Source organism: Asparagus officinalis, chromosome 5 (genome assembly GCF_001876935.1).
Source record: "Asparagus officinalis chromosome 5, Aspof.V1, whole genome shotgun sequence".
Classification (NCBI taxonomy): domain Eukaryota; kingdom Viridiplantae; phylum Streptophyta; class Magnoliopsida; order Asparagales; family Asparagaceae; genus Asparagus; species Asparagus officinalis.
The window spans coordinates 91,622,577-91,645,428 of record NC_033798.1 but is presented as its reverse complement, the minus strand read 5'-3'; the positions used below and the strand labels follow the sequence as shown (position 1 = coordinate 91,645,428).

The window sequence follows — 22,852 nt, the reverse complement described above, 5'->3', positions numbered from 1 at the left end:
CATATTAATAATACCATAACAATATAATAATATTATTATAAACATATTGTCTAGTAAATACAATATAATATATAAAATATTAATATATTATGTAATAAATAATATAACTTATTATAAAGTAAAATAATTTATAACAATAAAATAATTTATTGCTAACAAATGTTAATGTAAAAATAATATATTCATAATATAATAATAATTATTTTAAATATATAATTATTTAAAAATAATATATAATAATTAAAATATAACATAACTCATTAAAGTATAATACAATATTATAATATATTATACAATATTATATTACATTACATTTAATACTTATAATATTATAATAATGCAACTAAATGTTATAACATTTTATTCACAATATATTTTATTATATATAATATATAATATATTAATAATATATTTAATACTAATGTTATAACGAATCAAACTAGTGTTGATAAAAAATACTTAACATTGTATTTTGAAAATATTTTAAAGTAGAAATATAATACCATAATGTTATTTTACAAAACACAATAATGAAAACACGGTGAAATCCAAAGGAAGCCAAGATAAACAACAGTGATTGAGGATCTTTATCGACCCTCAGCCAAGCAAGTAAAAAGCTTCCGGATCCAACCGGTCAAAAGTAAATCTTTTCTAGACCCCTCAACCAAGCAAGTAAAAAAACTTTACGGTCCGCTGACCGGTCCATTTCCTAGCGAGCAAGCAAACCTAGCCACATCAATGGGGACGGCCAGCGGCGACACTCTCTGGTCTAAAACTCAAGTCTTGGAGGGGAAGGCAGTAGAGCGGTATAAATAGGATAAGAGAGAACGAGAGAAAAAGAGAACAACAACGGAATCAGAAATCAAAAGAGGGAAAAAATAAATAATAATTAAAAAATAAATCAGAGAGGAGAGCGATGCATCTTTACAACGCTTGGCTTCCGCCTCAAGTAGCAGAAGATTCGAAGCAAGAGTCGGAATCTTTCGCATCAATCGTCAGATCCGTTAAAGATTCCTGGAGGCCTGATGATCCCGATTCCGTCTACTCCACTCTCAAGTGGATCTCCGTCATTGATCTGTAACGCCGTTAGCTCTCCTTTTTTCTCACTTTTTGTGTCTAAATCGGGAATTTCGTGAGAATTTAGCTCGAATTTTGCTTTATTTCTCTAATTTTGATCGATTAGGGCTATAACTAGTGGATAATTTCACAGAGTTTGAATATTTGCGGCAGTCGGTGGATTTGGAGCTGTTTAGGTTTATGTTCGTTGGTTCTTAATCACTGTTGTTTATTTAAGACTATTTTAAAGTAATTAAAGCTATATTATCAGGACTTCGTGATTCTGGACGTTATTTCAGTTCATCTTGAAAATACGTGCAGTCGACCTAATTTGCGGAGTTGGACGCAAATTTATCATTTTTTATGCTGTTACTTTTGCACGTACGACTAATATATAGGATTGAAAATTGAAAATTTAGTGAATAAGTGGCATTTCAGTTCGTTGTTTTAATTGGCTCGTGCTTGAGTCAGTGTGCACCGCTAGATTTAAATTCAGCGGGAATTTAATTAATCGCACCTATTTTCCTTGATCACTTGCCTTTATTGTGATTTTCTATGATTCAATTGATTAATCATTTTGCTCATTTTTGTAGTTTCCTACTTTATAAAATGTACTGATCATTATGTTCTTTCAATTTATTTTATTTTATTTTATTTCCTTTTGAAGTTTCATAAAAGCAAAAAGTGAAGTTTCTTCAGAAGATGTTCAGCAGCTCGTAGAAGTTGGTTTGGAGGTGTTCCATGCAGCTCAGAACAAACTCTATGCTCAGGTACCGTTCGTGTAGAGGGTACACAATTTGTGTTACTTGCCTTCTTTTTTATTCTGAAATATAACTATATGAATTAGGTTAGATGGGGAGGTATATTAGTCAAACTTCTGAAGAAGCATGGCAAGAGATTGTCGCTCACGATTCAGTGGAGACCGCTATATGACAGTTTGATGCGCACGCACTTTAAAAGGTGAATTTTCTTCTTGAAGCTCTTGGATAATTTGGATGCTGAAACAAATAATTTGCATGAGAAATGAAAATGAGCTATTTCAATCACAAACCCCTTTAATTAGTTCTCTCACACTTTTTAGTTGTCTATTTGTCTTCATTTTTAGGTTAGGTGAATTCATGAACTGTATTATGGTATGATGCCATGGATTTGTGTGTTACAATTGTTGCACGAGTCAGCACATAGGATCTTGTCATTGAGGTTTAAAGTGCAACACACTCTCAAATAGTTCCGTATGGTGTTCCTTCACAAATTGCTGTATTTCTTCAGTTGGTGATTGGCATAGAGGAGGAAGGGAAATCTTGGACCTTTGTAGTAGAAACAAGGATACTATATACATATTGTCACTTTTAAGGATATATATATTTTGTAGAGAAGGAAGATTATTCAAGCATAAAATGATGAAATATTGCTATTATATGCAAAGTCACTGAGTTAGAAAAGTGTCTGCAAAGATGGCATCAGAGGTAAAAAGAGAAAAGCTTCATTAGAGCTGCTTGAAGCCCTGTACTAGATCATCAGGCTGCAAAGCATTTTCATTTTGGAATTGGTCCACCTTTGATAAATCTTCAAATTATCTAGAGCTGTATCTTCTTTGATCACAGCAGGGATATGAGATTAATTGAGTTAAAACACTAAGTTCTGGATCGTTGGATGTCACCGTCCCATAGGATGCAATTTATTTGCCTCCTGACTGTAGCAGTTTGATTACAGGAGTGATATTTCTTACATTGTGATTTGTGACTCGTATTGAAGATGGGAGAAATTTTTACTGCATTGTGATTTGTAAATCATTGTGTTGTCGTGCGAGTGTTGTAAAAGTCACAAAAGCAGCACTAAATCATTAATACTCAGAAAAGCCCCATCCAAAAACATATGCAGCACGAAAAGTGGCCCAAAAACAGCCACTAAATCCATAAGTGGCTAGTGGCTACCAAAAACTATTTCCTTGATAATGTACATTAAGTCGTTAACTTGTTAACCATTTGGCGTACGTAGTCTACTACATGGTAGTTTATCACACTATAGTATGCATAGTACTTTGTTAATATTGCATGCTTGAATCTGAGTATTATTACACATCTATTTAATGTTTAAGGTCTCTGTAAACATCATATATGCATTGTATAATTTTTCTCCTAGTTTTGCTGGTTTTGTAATTTTTAAAAATTTCCTGATGTCGTCTTTTTTTTTGAAATTTTCCCAATTTAGACATTACAAAAATAAACAAATTGGTGTGGCACTTTTTCCCACTTAAGCCCCAAAAAGCCTAAGCAGCACCTTGCTGCTTTGCTCTGCTTTCTGCTTTCCACAGCCTGTGGAAATGGAGGAAGGAAATAACTGGTCTTCTGAAAATGATGGTTGTTGGGCCATAGGTTTAACTAATCCCCATTTCATCCTTGAGTGCAGTTGTCTCAGAGTTGTGTATAGAGTTAATTCATTTAGTTGTTTCTCTTGTTTTTTGTGTATTGAGTGGTAACATGTTACATTATGATTGAAGCAGAAATAAATGTTAACTTGTACTAACTCACGAGGTGCATTGAGCAGGCAACTGACTCAACATGCTAGTAATTCTTCTCATACCATTTTACAGTTAGTTTTAACTTTTGTTTGCATTTTATGTTGTATTAAGTTGAAAATGCATTTTGTCACTACACTATCAGCTGATGTGAATGAATTTAATACCAAATGAAACGAGTTTCTTGACTTTTGTCAGCACTTAATTTGGTTATAAGAGTGAATTTGCAACTGAGTTTTGACAACCTTAATATAAATTCAGAAAACATAAAGTCTTGGTATAGTTCTTAGTAAGTGATCACTTTCTAATATTGATGTTCTGTAGTATGTCCATTTGATACTTATCATTTTATTTGTAATTGCTGTATAGAAGATATAGCCGATTCAACTTGTTTCTTAGTTTTAATTTTCTAACTGACATATGCACCCACAGAAATACTGGTCCGGAAGGATGGAGATTAAGACAACGACATTTTGAGACCGTGACATCCCTCATCCAGTCGTGCCGAAAGTTCTTCCCAGCGGGTTCTGCTTGTGAAATATGGACAGAGTTCAAGTATATGTTTTTTCATAATAATTTTGCTTCATTTTATTTCTTTAATGTCTATGTTATGACACTATTTAACCATTATATATAGTGGTTGCCTCATTGTGAAAAGCAAGCCAGAGATTTGTGTGAAACGTTAATCCATTTTGCACTGTTTCAAATAATTTCCAGATCTTTATGATTTTCATTCTCAATATGTGCTCTTCTTTCATTTCTTCATTCTGTCCAGCCTGTAACTTTTGCTCAAGAGAAATGATGATTTTCTCACACATCACTAAAAAATTTATTGGCTATGCTTCTTTGAGAATTCCCTTTGGTGGATACTGGTTTGCTTTTTGGTGATTTGCTCCTGTAAACAGAAGCATCATCAGAGACACCAGATCTATGATGTACTCTGACTTTGAAAATTAGTTGGTAATGTCCAGCTTCCAGATACCATCTTGATTTCGAGGCTACCATGCCCTTTTTCTACATTCTTACAACATTATGTGGTCTGTTTTTTTGGCAGTGAGTTTTCTCAACTCTTCTACTTATTCCTTTGTGGATATGTTATTTTTGAGAGTTATGTGGTTGTCGCGCTGCTTATAAGTTCCTTGTGTCTGTTTAAGTTCTTTTTTTGTTCATTTATTTCTATCCAGTGATTCCTTTAATTTTGTCCCCTTTCTTGACACAATTGGAATTGCCAACTGACATTAGTACATTCCCTTGGCACCTAGTTCATTTTCATGAAAGAAGGTTCCTAATGGGTTTTTGGGATTCATTTATTAGAATACACTGAGTCCATCTTGTTTTACATTTTGTTTCATTTCCTCACATCCTTGATTCTTTTTATTTTTGGTGTTTCTGGCGTCAATAAAATGTGGTCAGCCTACAGGTACTACTAAACTAACTTAAAACTAGCTATGAAGAGAACTATCTTCACAAACATAGTGGTAGCAAAAATATAAAATCTAGCTAAAAACAATATTTGATAGGGAATGATGATTATGAGGTGGCGGCTCATTTAGCAAAATGAGCTACCAATGGATAAAGATGTAAGATTCACACCATTTGATGTGATTAGCATGGTGGGCCTTGTCACATGTCTATCTCTTGGTAGCTCATTAGCAAAATAAGCCGCCACCTCATACACATTTTTTCCTATATAATATTTCTGAATTTTTTTTATAATGTTTAGTGCATATTTCTGAATTACCTATTTAGTCTTTATTTACTTTTATAATTTAGAAATTTAAATAATTTTTGGACACTAGAAGTTGGAACTGCATTGAATTTGTGGACATCAAAACCTAGGACCAGGGTCAGGCACCAATCCAAGATATTATGTTTTGAACTCTTGGATGAGAGAAGAAATGAGTGGGAAGAAAGAAGAAGAAAGAAACTAGCAGAGAAAAAAGAAAAGAGAATGAAGATCTAAAAATAGAATTACTTGCAATTCTGTTTTTACTTATATTTTATGATTAAATCCTCTTGCTTGCTCACTTTTGTTCTTTATATTTGCAATAATTTCTCGCATCACTTACCAATCTTGCAGAAAATTGATGGAAAATCCATGGCATAACTCATCCTTTGATGGCTCTGGGTTTGTTAGATTGTTTCTTCCTATGAACTCTGAAAATAGAAATTTCTTTACCAGGTATTAGTTATTACCATTCAAGAGTATTTTCCTTTGTAATTTCTAGTCCTTGCCAATTTCTAAACATTTCTGCTGTCAGTGACTGGATATCGAAATGCCTTAATCTATGGGTCTCTATCCCAAATTGTCAATTTTGGGATATTCAGTGGGCTTCTACTATAGCACGTTCTATAAAAAACTGCAAGGCAATTGATTGGGAACAATTTCTGCCGGCGCTTTTCACCAGATACTTAAACATGTTTGAGGTCAGCATAGTAGTTGGTTCTTTTCATCCAATGTGAAATAGTTGGAATATTGAAAGACAGATTGCCTTCTTGCCTAGCTTGCATTCTTAGTTTTTATTATAGCAGAAATATAATGGCAACCTTCATGCCTACTACATTAATTGAAATTATTTCCCTAATTTACAACATTGCTAAAATAGATGTAGATTCTAACTTCTGTACAGATTATCTCAGTGTTGTGATCTCCATTACTTTTTAAAATTTAGGTTCCTGTTTCAAATACGCATGGATCATATCCTTTCCCATTGGAGGTCCCGAGAAATACGAGATTTTTGTTTTCCAGCAAAATGGGCACGCCTGGCAAGGCCATTGCAAAGTCAATTGTAAGGATCTTGTTGTAGGTTTATTTTACTTAGAGACAGATTAAATATTTCATGGCACTTCAATAGCATATTGTCAATGTTTAAGCCTCCTTGATGTTTCTACTATCTCAACTACATGATGCATATTTTCAGGTGTATCTTTTAAAACCTGGTAGTGCGGCACAGGAGTACTTTGAGAGACTGGCAAATTTACTGGAACAGTTAGCCTTCCAATCTCTTTTAGTTTTTTCCCCCCCGAGAATAATCTCTTTCAGTTCTTTGTCTGTATCTATGAACAAAAGATGATGGTAATCCAGTTTTTGCTTCCTGATAGTTTTTAGCTTTCCAGATATTACCATCCTTCTAATGGAGGTCGTTGGACTACCTCACTGGAGCGTTTCTTGCGGCACTTGGTTATTTGTTTCCAATACCGTCTTCGTCATGAACAGACGTAGGAAATTGAATTCCACTTATGTAGCTTTTTCTGTTTATTTTTAATCCTTACCTGAAACTTACCTCCACTTTATGAAATACATGCAGTAACTCAAATAGTAACAGCCAAGCTGAATTGTGTTTGGGAAAGTTAGAAAGAGTTTCTTTTGTCAAAGTGGTCCTGAAACTAATAGACCGTGGTCAGTATAGCAAAAATGAATCTCTTGCTGAAACAGTTTCTGTTGCAACTTCACTACTGTCATATGTGGAGCCCTCTCTCGTTCTTCCATTTGTTGCATCTCGATTCCAACTGGCCTTGGAGACCGTAAGTATTGATGTGATATTTCTTAATTTATGTGCTGGAGGTGACACAAATTCTTATGACAAGCATGCCAGCCCTCCCCACTCATGAACCGACACTGATTTTCTGTCCTTTATCAAGTAAACTTTTTAGTTTTCTGATCATTAATCTTTAGACTTTCTCCTGTTCCGTTTCTGGGACAGATGACAGCTACCCACCAGCTGAAAACTGCAGTCACATCAGTGGCTTATGCTGGTCGTGCCCTACTTCTTTCTTCTGTTACCACTGCCCAACAAACTGATGACCTTGAGACTTCTGATGCTTTCATGGATCTTTTGGCAATATCTTTATCCAATGCATTGCTTGGTATGGATGCTAATGATCCTCCAAAGACCTTGGCGACCATGCAGCTAATTGGCTCGATATTTTCAAATGTAGGTACTCTAGTGCATGATGTATCATGTTGAAAATTAGTATAATTATTTGACCGTATTTTTTTGGTCAATACAGTTAGCAATTGTGGGTGGTAACAATGATGGCCCCACTTTCTTCCAGAACCTGAGTTTTTCTGAATGGTTGGATGAGTTCTTCTGTCGCTTGTTTTCTTTACTTCAACACTTGGAGTCAAGTAGCGTAACGTGAGTACTTGAATTTTTTTTTATTTGACAATGCCTGTACACTCTTATAATATCTGAAAGCACAATATGCGACCCGCAGGCATGAGGGTCTGGAAACTTCACTCACATCGGGAACTTTTCTGGTTGAGGACAGTCCTTACTATTTCTCTATGCTAGAAGTCCTTCTTGGAAAACTGTCCAAACCTTTGTTTAATCAGGTTTTTAGTTGTTAACAAACCGTTTGTCACTTCAATTATTCGATTTCATGTACTTTGGTCTTGGTCGTCTTATGAGCTTGTTAATTTCCTCTTGAGCTTTTCAGTCATTGAAGAAAATTTCCAAATTTGTCAACACAAATATTCTTCCTGGGGCTACTGCAGAGGTGGGGCTTCTTTGCTGTGCTTGTGTCCTTTCTAATCCCCAAGAGGCAGTTGTCCACCTTGTCAAACCAATTTTAATGGCCGTAACATCTTCATTAGAAGGGACATCAGTTTCAGGATTTGTTGGACTAGAAGTTTCAAGTGTATCATATTCAACAAAGGTTATTCTTCTACCCTGCGAGCACATGATTCTGTATTATGTTCAGCATCCTATTGTGAACTTAGTTTATTTGCAGGCTACAATTTCTCCAGCTCTAGAAACAGCAGTTGAGTATCATCTAAAAGTACTGGCTGTTGCAATTAGTTACGCGGGTCCTGCTCTGCTTCATTACAAAGATGAACTGAGAAAAGCAATTGCATATGCATTTCAGGCTCCTTCTTGGAAGGTTCTGTCAGCAGTATTTTCTCCTTAAAGTTTGATTTACTTGTGATAAATAATCAACTAAACTGGGGTGGCTCTGCTTACCTCTGTCATAGTTTCTTTTTTCACTTACTAACGGCGATTTTTTGCTAAACAAATAGATCAATGGAGCTGGCGACCATGTTCTTCGATCTCTTCTTGGGAGTCTTATCCTCTATTACCCGATTGAACAGTACAAGTATGATATTTCTCAAGTTAGGATAGCATATTCCATTCAATCTCATCAAATTCTTTTAATCTTGTCCTACTACCCGTGATTGCTTATTTACAGCGATATGAATTTGTTGATGTTTAGGACCTTCTCATGTCATCCGACAACTACTGTATTAGAAGATTGGTGTTGCTCAAAGAATTACGAGAAGATAAAGAACGAAACCTTCAATGCCCTCCCTAAGTGGCATATTCCTAGACAGGACGAAATTTCATTTGCAAATGAACTACTAGACCTTCATTTTCAATCTGCTTTGGATGAGTTGCTCAATATATGCCAGACGAAAATGTATACTGATGCAGGTAAACGAGTAGTGTTCAGTGGTCTAAATGATTTTGCCAAAAGTTTGTATTTCTTTGGATAAAGGGTAACGCACATGTATGTCTTTCTAAATTGTGAACGTGAAATGGTTGTGTTGTTGGTTTGTTTTCACGAACTTTGACACTTCAGGGCATTAGAGTAGGCAGGCTAAATAACTTGTCATATATTTTTTAAGGCTAACTGATAGAAACCTACCATTGGCTCTTATTGAAGCTGTCAGTATTTTTAGATATTTGAAGCATTCATTAACCCTTTCTTAGTCTAGTGAAAGTGCAGCAAAGATATTTGTTTTCTAGAATGTTTTTTGTATGATGGGTATTGTTTCCATTTTTTATAGTAGTGCTGATATCTGCATGTAAATTTTTGATTGCACAGGAAATGAGAAGGAGCACTTGAAAGTGACTCTGCTGCGTATCTACTCATCACTGCAAGGTGTCATGTCATGTTTGCCTGATATGCACCCCTCCTGTAAAAATGGCGAGGCCAAAGATTTGTGTAACAAACACTTTTTAATTGCGGGAGCAGTTGGTTCATCCATCGGCAGTTCTGAAATGAGGGAAAAAGCTGCTCAGCATGTACATCAAGCCTGCAGGTACCACTTGGAATATGCTCATATTTCATGTAAATGGTGCTAGTTTTTCTAAAGCATGTGCTTCTATACATTTTTCAGATATCTATTGAAAGAACGATCAGATGACAGCATACTTCTGATACTCCTCATACGTGTCATGGATTCTTTAGGAAGTTATGGTAATAGTACAGCAGCAAAATGAAGAATCCATTACACTTCAACATGTTTTTGTGATTTTTAATCTTATTCAAGAGAATATCTCGTCATTTTTCTATTTGGTCCTTTGCATAAAATATAATTCAGGAAGCTTGGAATACGAAGAATGGTCAAATCACGTTCAGGCCTGGAAGCTGGAATCTGCTGCCCTAATTGAGCCTCCATGCAATTTTATTGTTTCCTCACATGCTCAAGGAAAGAGAAGGTGCCATCCCAGTTTATCATCTTTTTCCTAGTTTGGATTTTTAAGTCGATAATCATTTTGCATAAGTTTTGCTTACTTTGTGTTATCAGACCTAGATGGGCACTCATTGACAAGGCATACATGCATAATATATGGAGAGCGTCACAATCATCATACCATAAATTCCGTACAGATAACAATCTATCTCCGTCAGAGCACTTGATTCCTCTAGTGGAGGACCTTTTAGATCTCTCTGTGCACAACTATGAAACAGTACGCTCGTAAGTTGTTTTATTATCTTCAGTCAGGATATGTTATTTCTGAAAATTTCCTATTGCTTTTAATTTTAATACTTTATCTTCCTTTTTTCTGTTGTCTACATTTTGGTTCAACCATGCAAGTGACTGTTGGAGATCAATAATAACCTATGCCTCTGTTTCCTTATGTGTTTTCTCTGTATTAAAGATAAGCCTCTAGTTTGGAACTCATATTGTTCATATATTTTAATACCCTTTATTTTTTTAGAATATCTCTTATTTTATCATTCATTGCGGAACACCATAGATGCAATTCTTAAGAGTTGATGTGTCCTTGTGCGTGTGCCAGTCCTCATTCACATTACCTAAAAAGATTACCTCTTGTGATTTTTCAAGCTTATTATATATTATTTATTGTGCTAAATGAACCTCTATTTTTGGTCGCATCCTATCTTGAAGAATTAGCTTCTTATGTTGCCTAAAAAAAACTGAGTGTCATGCTTTGTTTGATTTTCACATTGCAATACTATGTGTACAAGCGTACTATCTCCAATAATGAGTTCTTTATGTTATTAAGAAAACTGAATTTCAATTTGCTCTTTTTTCATTTCAAAATTTGAAGTTATTATCTCTGATTTGTTTTGTTGAAATGGACAACTAGGCTTGCAGGAAGATCTCTTTCAAGGATCCTCAAACGCTGGCCACCACTAACTGCTAAGTGCGTGCTCACCCTTACTGAAAATCTGCGTGATCCAAAGACACCAGAACATGTGGTGCTAGGATCTTGCACAATTCTTGCAACACAGACTGTTCTTAGGCATTTGACGATGGTAGGTCATTACTGTACATGATAATTTTATTTTGACCATTTCATTTGATAACAAAACTTCTTTTTTTTAAATAGGACGCAGCCTCTTTCACTTCATTTATAATGGGTCTTCTATCCAGGTACTCATTACCTACTGTCAATATCATCCTTTTTCTTGAAATCATGTATCTTCCTCCTGAATCTTATGAACATCTTTGTTGTCCTAATGAAGCTCTCACCATGAATCATTGAAAGTTCAGAAAGCTATCACTGAGGTATAATTTAGTGATGCAATTATTTGCAGCAGTTTATTTTGGTTTTATTTTTAATTTTTCTACATTGTGTTTCTTGATCAGCTTTTTGTTAAGTATAACATCCACTTCTCTGGAATATCAAGGAGTTTCTTCAAGAGTTCAAACAACCATACTGATGGGCTAGATTTCCTGGATTTGGTTTCTCATGTCACTTCCTTGAGCTTTGACACTAATGGTCTGCATTGGCGGTATGATTTTGTCTGCATATCTTTATTGCTCTTACGGTCTTATTCTTGCATGGGTCGCACATCTTTCATATTAATTTTAGTTTGTATTTGTTACTTTTTTTTTGGTGTAGAGGATTGTATTTTCTCATAATATTTTTCATCTAAACTTTATGCACATTGACCTCTTTTTTTGGATTACTGAGAGAGGAATAATGAGGGACTGAACTCCCTTTTCAGGTATAATTTGATGGCTAACAGAGTACTGCTTTTGTTAACTTTAGCGTCAAGGAGTAACTCAAACCTTTCTTCAAAAATTCAAGCAGAAACAGCTGGCAAGTATTACTTTCAGTTTCTTATTAATCAGCAGTTAAGATGTGTTTCTGTTGTTCCACTACTTGGGGTAAAATCTTTTAGATATATGAAAATCACTCTTTACCATGTCTCACCCCTTGCTTGGAAAAAAATTCATCATGCAGGACATTTCCTCAGAAATTTGAAAAGTCAGCTTCCTCAGTCAAGAATGCTCGCAATATCAGCATTAAACACCTTATTGCGTGGGGCACCTCATAAATTTTCTAGTCAAGACCAGCAACATTTATCTAAGCATCTCAAGGAAAAGACTGACTCGTCGGTCGAAGGAATTTTAGGTCAGATAGTAAATGAAGAGGGATTTTTCAATGATACTCTGAACAGCCTTTCTCATATCCATATAATTGCTGATAGTGAGAACTCTTCTTCAAAAATGAACCATGGAGGTTCATCTTTTCAGAGCCTGGCAGATAAAGCAATCACTTTTTTCTATTTTGATTTCTCGGCATCATGGCCACGTACTCCCAGTTGGATATCTTTGCTCGGATGTGATACTTTTTACTCTAATTTTGCCAGGATATTTAAACGCCTGCTACAAGAATGCGGTTTGTCAGTTCTGGATGCCCTTAGAAATGCAGTAGAAGAATTTTCTACTGCAAAAGAAAGGTCAAAGCAATGTGTTGCAGCTGAAACTATGGCTGGAATATTTCACTCTGATATTAATGGTCTCTCAGAAGCTTGGGACAGTTGGATGATGCTTCATGTGCAGAAGATTATGCTATCATCATCGGTGGATTCCATCCCTGATTGGGCAGCTTGTATACGATATGCAGTTACAGGAAAAGGAAAGTATGGCACAGGAATTCCTCTTCTGAGGCAAAGAATTTTGGACTGCTTAGCGAAACCTTTACCGAATACAGTGGCAAGCAATATTGTGGCCAAGAGGTATGCTTTGCTATCAGCTGCACTCATTGAAATCTCTCCACCCTCCATGCCTATTGCAGAGGTGGAATACCATAATAAGCTTCTGGAGGAGTTGCTGGACAACCTGAGCCACTCATCTGCCCAAGTAAGTTTTCCATGACAAAATTTATTATTGAATTTGAATAACTTGCTTTTTGTCATTTTATCAAAATGTAGTTATGCAATATAGTGTAGTCGTCATCACTACAGCTAAATCTCTGTTACATGACTCAAATTCTTTCTCACACAAAATTTATCTTCCAAGTTTGAGTGCCTAGCATTGAACTTGAACGGAAAGGACCGGAGTAGAGATTTCTATGATTTACTGACAGTAAATGAACATACGCAAAATATATAGGTATAGAGATATTGTACTCTTGAATGATATTTATAACTTAGTCATAGTAAATTGTCAACACATGGTTTCTAGCGCGTTATTTTTCGTATTGGGAGTCAGTCATTTACATTACTAGCTTTTTAGCACTTACTAATTAGAGTTTTCTTTGCCGATCTGAACCTCCTACTTGTCATCCTTCTTTTTCTTCCTTCATGAATCTTGCGCTCAAAATTACTTCTACTAGCCTCATCAATAAACTTAATATTGTAAGCTGGCTTAGAGTGATCTGAGTTTTAATGTGTGCCACTTACAATATTTGCTCAAAATTTATAGTTTTCTTAAGTTGGATTATTTTGTCCAATTGATGACTTACTTCACAGATTTCTTCTCAGTTTCCTTAATATCAATTTCACTAGCTTACTATTATGTTTTCTAAACTCTTTCTTGCTCGTGTATTAATATATTTCAGGTGAGGGAAGCAATAGGTGTTACCCTTTCTGTATTATGTTCAAATATACGGCTCTTTTCAATGTCTTGTCATTCTCACACACAAGTGGAAAGTTGCTAAGATAATAATAAAAGCAGCTTCCATTTCTGCAGTGAATATCCAAAATGCAAATCAAATTGAAATTATGGAGACAACTACAGATATAACTCATGACAGTGACAGTACAAACAACGAGTCGCAAATAGATGTTAAAAGAATGGAAACGGTATCCCTCGATTATTATACTCTGTAAGACAACTAGCTCTATTCCTTTTTCTAATTTAATATTTCACCATTTTCTGTTTTGCAGATTTTTCATTTGATTATCTCTTCATTGAAATCTGGAAGATCGTCATTTTTGATGGATTTAGTTGTTGAACTTCTTTGGCCAGTTATTTCCTTACAGGTATATAAAGCTCGCAAAAGTTTGTACTACTAACATTAAATGATTGCAACTTCTTTTCCAGTGATCCTTGCACATTTTCCTCCATTCATCTTATATTATTTTCATAACAGCTTTTTGACTGGTATATATCATAACATGATATAAGATTGTGAATGCTTACATGCTTATACAAAAGTGCTTTACTTTTATCTGCATCATGGTTCACATCTTGAGCAAGACTTCTGGATACTAGAACTGGAGGTTTTCAATAATTTAACTTGTATCGAGCAGTACAAATTTATAATGAAGAATTGATTTTTCACACCTACATGTTATCTCTGGTTAATAGCGGAAATTGACTTTGCAGATAGTAATCATCATCTAAGCCCTATCCATTAGATGAGGCTGGCAAACATATGATTTAGCGTCATATTCTGGCAAACATGGCAGAGGTTAAGCGTAATTCATAGTATGCCAATAAGCAGTAGCCTGGCAGGTAAACCAAACTTGAAGAGTTGAGTATAGATTCATAGAAACCTAGTAGTGTTTCTAGAATGAGGAAAATGGACTAAAAAATGGATGGGATATGATAAAAAAAAACTTTATAACAAGAATTTACTTGTCTATGAGACATGTAATCTAAAGATCTATATTCCCATAATTTCTGTTTGACAAAGAAAGTTTAGATAGACCTTCAAGATGATAACAGTATGTGACTGGCATTTTGCAAGTGGGGTTTCCCAGGGGAGAGGGAGGGATGTCTTCAGAGCACCCACAAGGACAAGTTGAAATTCTATCCTGAGGTCTTTGCCTCTTTCTTAGGGAACTGCTTTAAAGTGCTACAAGAAGTCTATGTATTTATTGCACTGCTAATAAACAGTTGAGAATGTTAGTTGAGAAGTTACATATTCATCTTCCAAAGATTTAGCTAGAAATAGAATTGCAGTTTCCAATTCTACTTCTCATTAAGGTTAATGGTGATTCAAAAAAAGTTAAATTGGATATGATGTGTGATAAATTGCGGAAAATGAGTTCACCTGATAGCAAGACAAATTGAGAATTCCATTCGAGTCATATTGTATTTAATCTATAGTTTCTAGAATCAGAAAGCATCTATTTTTTGAATTTATTAGCATTATAAAGTAGATGTTCCTAGTACATACTTAAACTAGTATGTAGTTGAAGTCTTGAGTTTGCTATAGTCTACACATGCATACAAAGAAGTCCTGTATATGCATATATGTGCGAGTGTGCGTGCGTGTAAAGGCATACATCTAAAATATCTAGAATCCTCCTAAAGTTGAATGTTTGAGAATCATAACCTAAATAGTAAATCTGCTATATCCAAGTGTCCACTTTCTGATAACTTGGTTCATGATAGAGACAGTCAGTGTTAACGATGCATGATTTGTCACGCTGTTGGCTCTCAACTCATGAGTTCTGGTGCTTTTTTGTAGGAGACATCTAATAAGGATTTGTCGACACTTGCAAAATCAGCCTTTGAGCTCCTAAAGTGGAGGATTTTACCACCAGAAATTCTAGAACGAGCTGTCCCTGTGATTCTTACTTCAATTAATGATCCAAACTGGAGAACCAGATCTGCATCTCTTTCTTATCTTCGGACTTTTATGTATAGGTTGAGATTTCTGCCCCTAAGAGCTTCTGTTTACTGCATCATTTCCTGTTTATTTGTAAGATTATGCTTTTATTATTGGCGTACTTTCATTTTGTTTAATTGTTTGTTCAAATTTACACTTTCTATTCTTCTCCCTCTTCCTTCTTATGGGGTTATCCAAGTCTCTCAGGCTACTTTTGACCTTCCTGATCCCTGAGGCACATTAAATGCTTCTCTCTTGAGTAGTTGAAGTCATCATGGAAAAAATCAAAATCCTTTGGAGGGTAATCACTGGAAATACAGTATCTTGAACTCAACCAACTATGACTTTTGCTACAACTCGACAGCACTTATATGGGGACAGATACCACAATCCCTTTGGCAACTCTATTGATAACTGTCATGTTGTGTTCTTATAGTATAGGGTTGCTGAAGGAGCAAGATTGAGGTGTTCAAACCGACTCCTAAATATTTCAAACTGATTAGGCCCTTGTATTATCAATTTGCCGAGCAAAGATGACTCGAAGTTGGATCCATTTTGACTTGTAAGTGTCAGCCAATCCCAGATAGATTTATCAAGTCTCTTAATTTGTTGTGTTTTTAGATGCAATTCTATTTTAAGCTTTTGTTGCCCTTGGTACTCCCATATAGTTACCTGAGACCCTTAACTGCTAAAATGCTAGTGCCTTGTTTTATGGTACTAATGGATTCAAATTATTTCTGATCCTCCACGGTGATAGGTGTTGTGTTCTGCATCAGGTTTATCCTTGGTGCTACACAGGACATTTATAACTCTACCAGTTGATAGATTTACAACAAGTAACCGCTTCTCAGGAAGCAAAAATATGCAACCAACTGTAGGTTTGAAGTTTCTGTTTATCTATCTCTAGGGAACTTCATACTTTTTTGACCTTATATCTCTTCTATATTAACAGAGTGATATTTAATAGAGAACAAGAAAAATATGTAATTATGGACTTGGCACCAAGTAAACTATGCCTTCTATAAGAAACACAGTTTTTTGGTGTAGGTTGGACCTTATCTTAAGGGTTTGATAGTGGATAATTTTTTACGTTGCATTTAAGGTGAAGTGACCATATAGGTATATATAGCATTTAGACATCTTTTTTGGTATATTAGCTCATGTCAAGTGGAGATGGCGAACATGAAGTTGTATGCAACCATAAGGGGCCCTACACAGATTAGATTCCCAAAACTTTTTTTTGTATTTTTTAGTATAATAATAAATTTAATTTTACTTGATGCGTTCTATTTTCTTTGCATTGGATATGCCTGTTTCAGCACCTGGACACCTACTAATTGACTCATTTTGAAAGCTTAGCTAAGCTTTTGTTTTAATCTTTGGACAATAGGATGTAGGTCAAAATTCCAGCCACAAACACGTAATATTTAGTCTAAAACATTGTTTGAATGATTGCAACCTAAAAATAGGTTCTCTAGGATTAAAGCAGCACATAATTAAGCAATGCAATCCCCAAAAGATCTGCAATCAAGTTCAAAATTACCCCGCAACAGTAGCAGGAACAGCCATAATAATATCTTTAGCATCTATTCATCCTTCACCCCATACTAGTCAGCCAGAAGATGATCCATAGAGGAAGCCTGTTGACAGTCCAGAAAATCGAGATCTCCCATACATCAAGAGACCAGTGGAAAGATGAATAAGTTAAAAGAAAATACGCCTTCCTTTTGAGCATTTGTTGCTAAATAAATGAATATTTTTTGATCCATGTTAACCTGAATATTTGTCGCCATTGTATATTGAAATGCATGGTTTAGTACAGTTCTCACGTGTTCGGTGTTCTTTCCTTTTACATAGTTCTTCCTATGAATGTGAGGATATAGAGGAATTCTAAATTATCGAAAATTTGACCATGAAAAACCTGAATAAAGTGGTTATGGTTTGGACCCTTTAAAACTATTTTGCTTTGGATGAGTATACTCACCCTAAAGCTTACCAGGCTCAGCCTGAATTCATTGCCACCCCTGAGTGTCACCTGTATGGATTTGATATAGTGGTGCAATTTCAAGGTGGTGAAGCTGCCATGCTGAGCTCCATTCTTCATGTGATTTTATAGTATGTCCGCTTGTGCAGTATTGAAGAGTTCAATAGATACTACACTAGTTGTGTCAAGAGAATTGATGGATTTCCTATTAAAGTGGCTGTTTTACATGATGATGGTGGTTCTGGCTTTATGTTGGCAACAGGCATACATTTGTACTCCCAGAAGTGGAGAAAGGACAAATCTGGAATAGTATTGAGAAGCTACTTGTTGATAGCCAAGTTGAGGTATATTCTTAGTTTTTCCTCCCAGTTGTTCAGTAATTTTTTTTTGTTCCATATATGTTGGCGATTTCTGATTATTAATTTTCAATTCTCAACATGAGTTCAGGTGAGGGAGCATGCTGCTGGAGTTCTTGCGAGCTTACTGAAGGGTGGTGACGAGGAACTGTCTAGGGACTTTCGTGATCGAGCATATTCTGAAGCACAATCAACTCTAAAGAAACGGAAGCAAAGGTTAAAGTTATTTCATATGCTTTACATGTTCTCTCTTATATCATTAGAGAACATATGAAGATTGCAACGTAAACAAATTTGGATTTAACAAAAAACTATTGCTTTTGACATATTGAGTTAGACGTGAAATTAAGTGGAATTCATCATACAGAAAATCGAGGTCTGAATCTATAGCTTCTGTACATGGTGCTGTTCTTGCTTTGGCTGCTTCTGTACTATCAGTTCCATATGACATGCCAAGGTATGTTGTCGGGCACATCTTTTAGCTACGTCAACCGTTTATCACTGGTGTATTTTGTTATAACAAATCATAAAGCTGTAGTTTCTAACATAGCCTATCAGTTGTATTTCTTCAATCATCATTTTCATTTTTATTCACAAATGTTTCCTTTCACAACTTGTATCTATATCTTACTAGTATTCATCCCGTGCTAAGCACGACATCCTTACAGATTATTTTTGTGCGCAATTTTCTCTCATCTTATTTTTTTGTTTTGTCACGATAAATTTATCTTAAACATACTTATGGACATTATAACAACTTAACACAGATAGGTATTTGTGGACATTATAACAACTTAATTCAACTTAACTCAGATGGACAAAGAAAAAAGAGTCATAATCAGTATTTATGGACATTATAACAACTTAATTCAACACGATGGTTTTAGAGAATATGAATTTGCTAATAGACTTACAATGATGACCTCCTCTTGGACTCTGAGATCTTGATCAGTACTTTGAAAACACGATGTTGCACTGTAGAATAGATACATAGTAAGGCAATTAGTTTATATCAAATGAGATTATCACATTTTCTCTAAAGTACAATTGAAAATTCCAGTAATCATCGATTGTCAGTTGTATTTCGGTATTGTAACTCTTATTTCCAATATAAGTTTAATCAATTTATAATATAAAGATATATTGGATTGTTAGATTAAATAGCTTGTTATCTTTATTTACTATCAATTATTGAGTTACAAAATTGTAAGATAGCGATCTCCGTTGGTCTTCAATCGTTTATTATACTCAGTTTTCAATAATCCTAACAATCTCCATTCAGCTGCCGCAAATTAAATTAGGCTTACTGATCAAATCAAACGCCAGTCTCAAAATTAACATTTTTAGACAGTTACATTCCTCAAACTCTTAATTCAAGAAAAAAAATATATTGATAACGATAACACTACAGTTCTTAGATATATTTGTCATAAAAGACCCTTGTTACCAAGATGTTGTTTTGGGAATCTATTAAAAATTCAATTTTTTTACCAACAAACCCCCAAATTAACACTCAATTCAAGAACCTCACATCAAAAAACAAAATAAAAACGAAGCTAATCACCAAACCTTTGTCCTTCTTGATATCCTCCTTCCTCCACTTTCGATGTCGAGCCCAATCGGCGATGCTACTGCATCCCTCGCCGATGGACTTGCTCTCGGCCGCATCGAGCACGATCTCGATCCGCAGCACGCGATCGGAGAAATTGCTGCAGTTGAAGGCGAACTCAAAGTTGTTGCCGCTATCTCCGCTGCTAGAGTTTGAGAGATCCATGATTGCTTGCTGCTGCTGCTGCAGTTGGATGTCGCTATTGCGATCCAAGGGGTCCACCTTCATCCCCTTCATTCGAATCTCGTAAAGAGCAACGCCGGCGAGCAAGCAATTCTGATCCCTAACCCTAACCCTAACCCTATTTTCCTTCGAGTTAAAACAAAAAAGGAAAGAGAAGAAGAGAAAGCAAGCGAGCGAGCGAGAAGAAGAAGAGAAGGCGATGATCAGCAGTCTCATTCCAGTCGACGCGGTGCTGATGCCGCTGCCGTTGCTGTTGAATGAAAGGGGGAAGTCGAGGAAGGGATCGAAGATGGAGCCCTTAGAGCATCTCCAACAGCTTCTCTAAAATTTTCTCCAAAATGGGGAAGCAAAAGTCATATTCTCCAACTAATTTTTACACCAACTCCAACAGCTTCCCCATTTTGAAGAATCCATTTTTTTCTCCAAAATTTTGAAGAATGCTGCAGATTTGGGGAAGCTTCCCCATTTTTTCTCCTCCATCCCTATTTTGAGGAATGAGATGGGGAATCTGTTGAGCCAAAAACCTAACTAAATTCTCCAAAAGTGAGAAATGGGGAAGCTGTTGGAGATGCTCTACTACTTCGCCTGGGGATTCCCATCGCTCTCAATTTTTGATTTTTTTTTTGATTTTCTGAATATTCTTTCTGAAGAAATATTGAGAGAGGAAGAGAGAATTGTGGGGAATCGTGGGAAGGGAAGTTTGAGGGGTTGCGAGCACGCTTAGACGGTTGTTGGATATTCATTTTATTTTTTTCATTGTTCATTAATCATAACCTTAGGTTACTGTTCATTTTAGCTTTTTGTTGTTCTCCTTCAGTAATAAAGAAGTAGATATGCATAAGGCTGTAGGTAATGGTTAACGATGCTGTGAGCTCATGGCTATGCTTTGGTTTGTTCCTATTGCCTTTGATGTGTTTCTTTTTGAATTGTAAAAGGAGAAAGGTTCCTGGTTTTCCTGGTTTATCTCTAATGTTTGACAAACTTCATTATTTTATGCAACTATTGATCTTTCCTTCTTGCTAAATATTCCCCTATTTCTGAGCACAAGTCTTGAGCTACCAGCCGTCGTGCGAGTCTGAAATTTTTGTTCAAATCCTTTGCAGCTGGCTTCCAGATCATGTAACCTTGCTTGCCCGGTTCATCAGCGAGCCATCCCCTGTGAGATCTACGGTCACAAAAGCAGTTGCAGAATTCCGGCGAACTCATGCAGATACCTGGAATATCCAAAAAGATTCATTCTCTGAAGACCAATTAGAGGCAAAGTTCTAAACTCTTCCCTATTGTGTAAATCTTTTTAAAAGAAAAACTGTAAAATATCTTTTCTCTAATCAAATATCTTATGTTTTTTTTTTACCTCTTTCAGGTCCTGGCCGATACATCTTCATCTTCTTCATACTTTGCTTAAATTACATAGATCAGATTATTGTACCATCGTAGAAATAATTGTTGTGAGAAAAAAAAAAGAGTTCTATATATTTGTTGTACCAATAGTTTACAGAAATAAGCTTCTCAATTTGCTTTCATTTACTCTCTCACAGGCTACGACCTTTTTACGAGATAATTATTTTTAGATTCTTTTTGATATATTAGTTAATTCTACGCCCCGATCAGTTGATCAAACTATGTGATTCATCATAAGGTCATCAGACAAATCCCATAAAACACCATCAGAGCCGAAAAGCCCAGCATCGATTTTCCTCCTCTTGCCTTCAGCCTCCACCCCCTCGTCGTCACTGTGTTTCTCGTGCAATACATGACAGTCTGGTGTTCCACCGCCCCCAGTGCACGTGCTACCCGTGCACATGCTCTGGCTCCATGCTGACCCCTCGCCATTCGCATACGATGGTCCCTCGTACCTGAACTCATCCCCTATCGTTCGATACAAATCATCATCGCACATTGACACAACAGGAAGCCCATCTGATGGCTCTCCGTTCTCCATTAAGCCCCAGCTCTTATCGGTTCCAGGCTCCTGCATGATAGCTCGAGAGAGCCCTAGCTTGATCTTCTGAACAGTCTCTTCCTTGTCCTCCACGGGGCTCATTGCATAGGGGAAGCCCGTGCCATCACCGACATCAGTACCGTTTGCAGGGAAATCCGCCCGCTTCTTGGTAAGGAGGTGCAGCATTTCGTCCTTGAAGCAGCCGAGGGCAGCTTCAGCGAGGTGGGCTACTTGCAGCGGGGGAACCGTGGTAGCAATCTCGGCCATGAGATGGGAGAAGGGCTTGTGGGTCACCGGGTCGATACCCTTGCCCAACAGCTTCTTCTTCAGCTTCGTGTTCCAGTGGTTCTTCACATCGTTATCTGTTCGCCCTGGCAGTTGCCCTGCTATCAACGACCACCTGCGGTCGCAGACATCCAGAAACGCTCGGTAAAAAACAACCCTCACTACACTACACTCGTATGATTCTAGATGGGAGGTGAGGTTATTATAAATGCCTGTTCCCGACGACGGAGTGGAGCTTGACGATGGTCTGCTCTTCGGAGTCTGAGAATACGCCGTGCTTGAGATCCGGGCGGAGGTAGTTGGTCCATCGTAGCCGGCAGCTCTTCCCACATCTCTGAAGGCCTGCGATGGGCGAAATAAAAGAGGTTAGCACTAAAATTTAATTGCAAGGCCAAAAATTAAATTTAATTTTACCGGCATTTTTGGGGATGAGACGCCAGTTTCGGGTGCCGTGTTGTGCGATGTAGGAAGAGAGCTTGTTGTCCTCCTCGGGGGTCCACTGTCCTCTCTTCACATTATCCTTCTCACAGCAAGGAATCCTTCCCATTGTTTTTCTATTTCGTTAAATTAAATTATTTACTAGTCCCTTCACGAACGGGGATTTCTCTTATAATCTTCTATATCTGATGAGGGGAGTAAAGAATGACGACAATATTTATACAAGAGAAAGAAAGGGGATTAGAGTCGGGGGTCACGTGTGGGTGCATGGAGGTTCGAGGAGCGTGATTTGTGTAAAGAATTCAACGCCCGTTGAGCGTGAGGCCAGGGGCAGGTTGCTCACCCACAAGACGCCAGCAGGTCAACCCTCGCCCCTCTCAGGTTTTAGGGTTTTCTTTCTTGTCGACTCTTTTACGTGGCCTTTCCGAAATTTT

General features: G+C 36.5%; 3 protein-coding genes across 3 annotated transcripts; 1 reads left to right on the top strand and 2 right to left on the bottom strand.

The window, feature by feature from the left end:
- On the top strand, positions 691-21,276 carry LOC109840166 (proteasome activator subunit 4). The gene is given in 36 exon segments (XM_020408703.1): positions 691-1,077; positions 1,724-1,826; positions 1,904-2,016; positions 4,007-4,129; positions 5,655-5,756; positions 5,836-6,001; positions 6,247-6,363; positions 6,496-6,563; positions 6,692-6,793; positions 6,883-7,099; positions 7,279-7,509; positions 7,586-7,713; positions 7,793-7,910; positions 8,015-8,233; positions 8,309-8,458; positions 8,595-8,671; positions 8,789-9,006; positions 9,401-9,617; positions 9,696-9,775; positions 9,900-10,017; positions 10,107-10,277; positions 10,915-11,083; positions 11,158-11,201; positions 11,294-11,336; positions 11,418-11,563; positions 11,780-11,874; positions 12,019-12,920; positions 13,621-13,712; positions 13,714-13,864; positions 13,949-14,044; positions 15,481-15,659; positions 17,868-17,949; positions 18,053-18,177; positions 18,329-18,418; positions 20,857-21,010; positions 21,117-21,276. Coding segments are annotated over 36 exon segments (5,409 nt in total). The 5' UTR covers positions 691-916; the 3' UTR covers positions 21,159-21,276.
- LOC109840168 (BTB/POZ domain-containing protein At2g46260-like) lies at positions 18,429-19,961 on the bottom strand. Its single transcript, XM_020408705.1, has 2 exons — positions 19,531-19,961; positions 18,429-18,936 (listed from the first exon to the last, which is right to left on the bottom strand). The coding sequence occupies exons 1-2, from the start codon at positions 19,805-19,807 to the stop codon at positions 18,872-18,874; spliced, it is 342 nt and encodes a 113-aa protein (XP_020264294.1). The 5' UTR covers positions 19,808-19,961; the 3' UTR covers positions 18,429-18,871.
- On the bottom strand, positions 21,206-22,612 carry LOC109840167 (transcription factor MYB80). Its single transcript, XM_020408704.1, has 3 exons — positions 22,395-22,612; positions 22,193-22,322; positions 21,206-22,095 (listed from the first exon to the last, which is right to left on the bottom strand). The coding sequence occupies exons 1-3, from the start codon at positions 22,525-22,527 to the stop codon at positions 21,369-21,371; spliced, it is 990 nt and encodes a 329-aa protein (XP_020264293.1). The 5' UTR covers positions 22,528-22,612; the 3' UTR covers positions 21,206-21,368.

Bases quoted from the DNA above. Each gene is read 5' to 3' on its own strand.
- LOC109840168 (XM_020408705.1), bottom strand. From the start codon at position 19,807: ATGAAGGGGATGAAGGTGGACCCCTTGGATCGCAATAGCGACATCCAA. The intron at 18,937-19,530 runs GTTTGGTGATTA...TCTATTCTACAG, and splicing joins GGATATCAAGAAGGACAAAG to TGCAACATCGTGTTTTCAAA.
- LOC109840167 (XM_020408704.1), bottom strand. From the start codon at position 22,527: ATGGGAAGGATTCCTTGCTGTGAGAAGGATAATGTGAAGAGAGGACAG. The intron at 22,323-22,394 runs GTAAAATTAAAT...CGCCCATCGCAG, and splicing joins TCTCATCCCCAAAAATGCCG to GCCTTCAGAGATGTGGGAAG. The intron at 22,096-22,192 runs GCATTTATAATA...CTGCGACCGCAG, and splicing joins CACTCCGTCGTCGGGAACAG to GTGGTCGTTGATAGCAGGGC.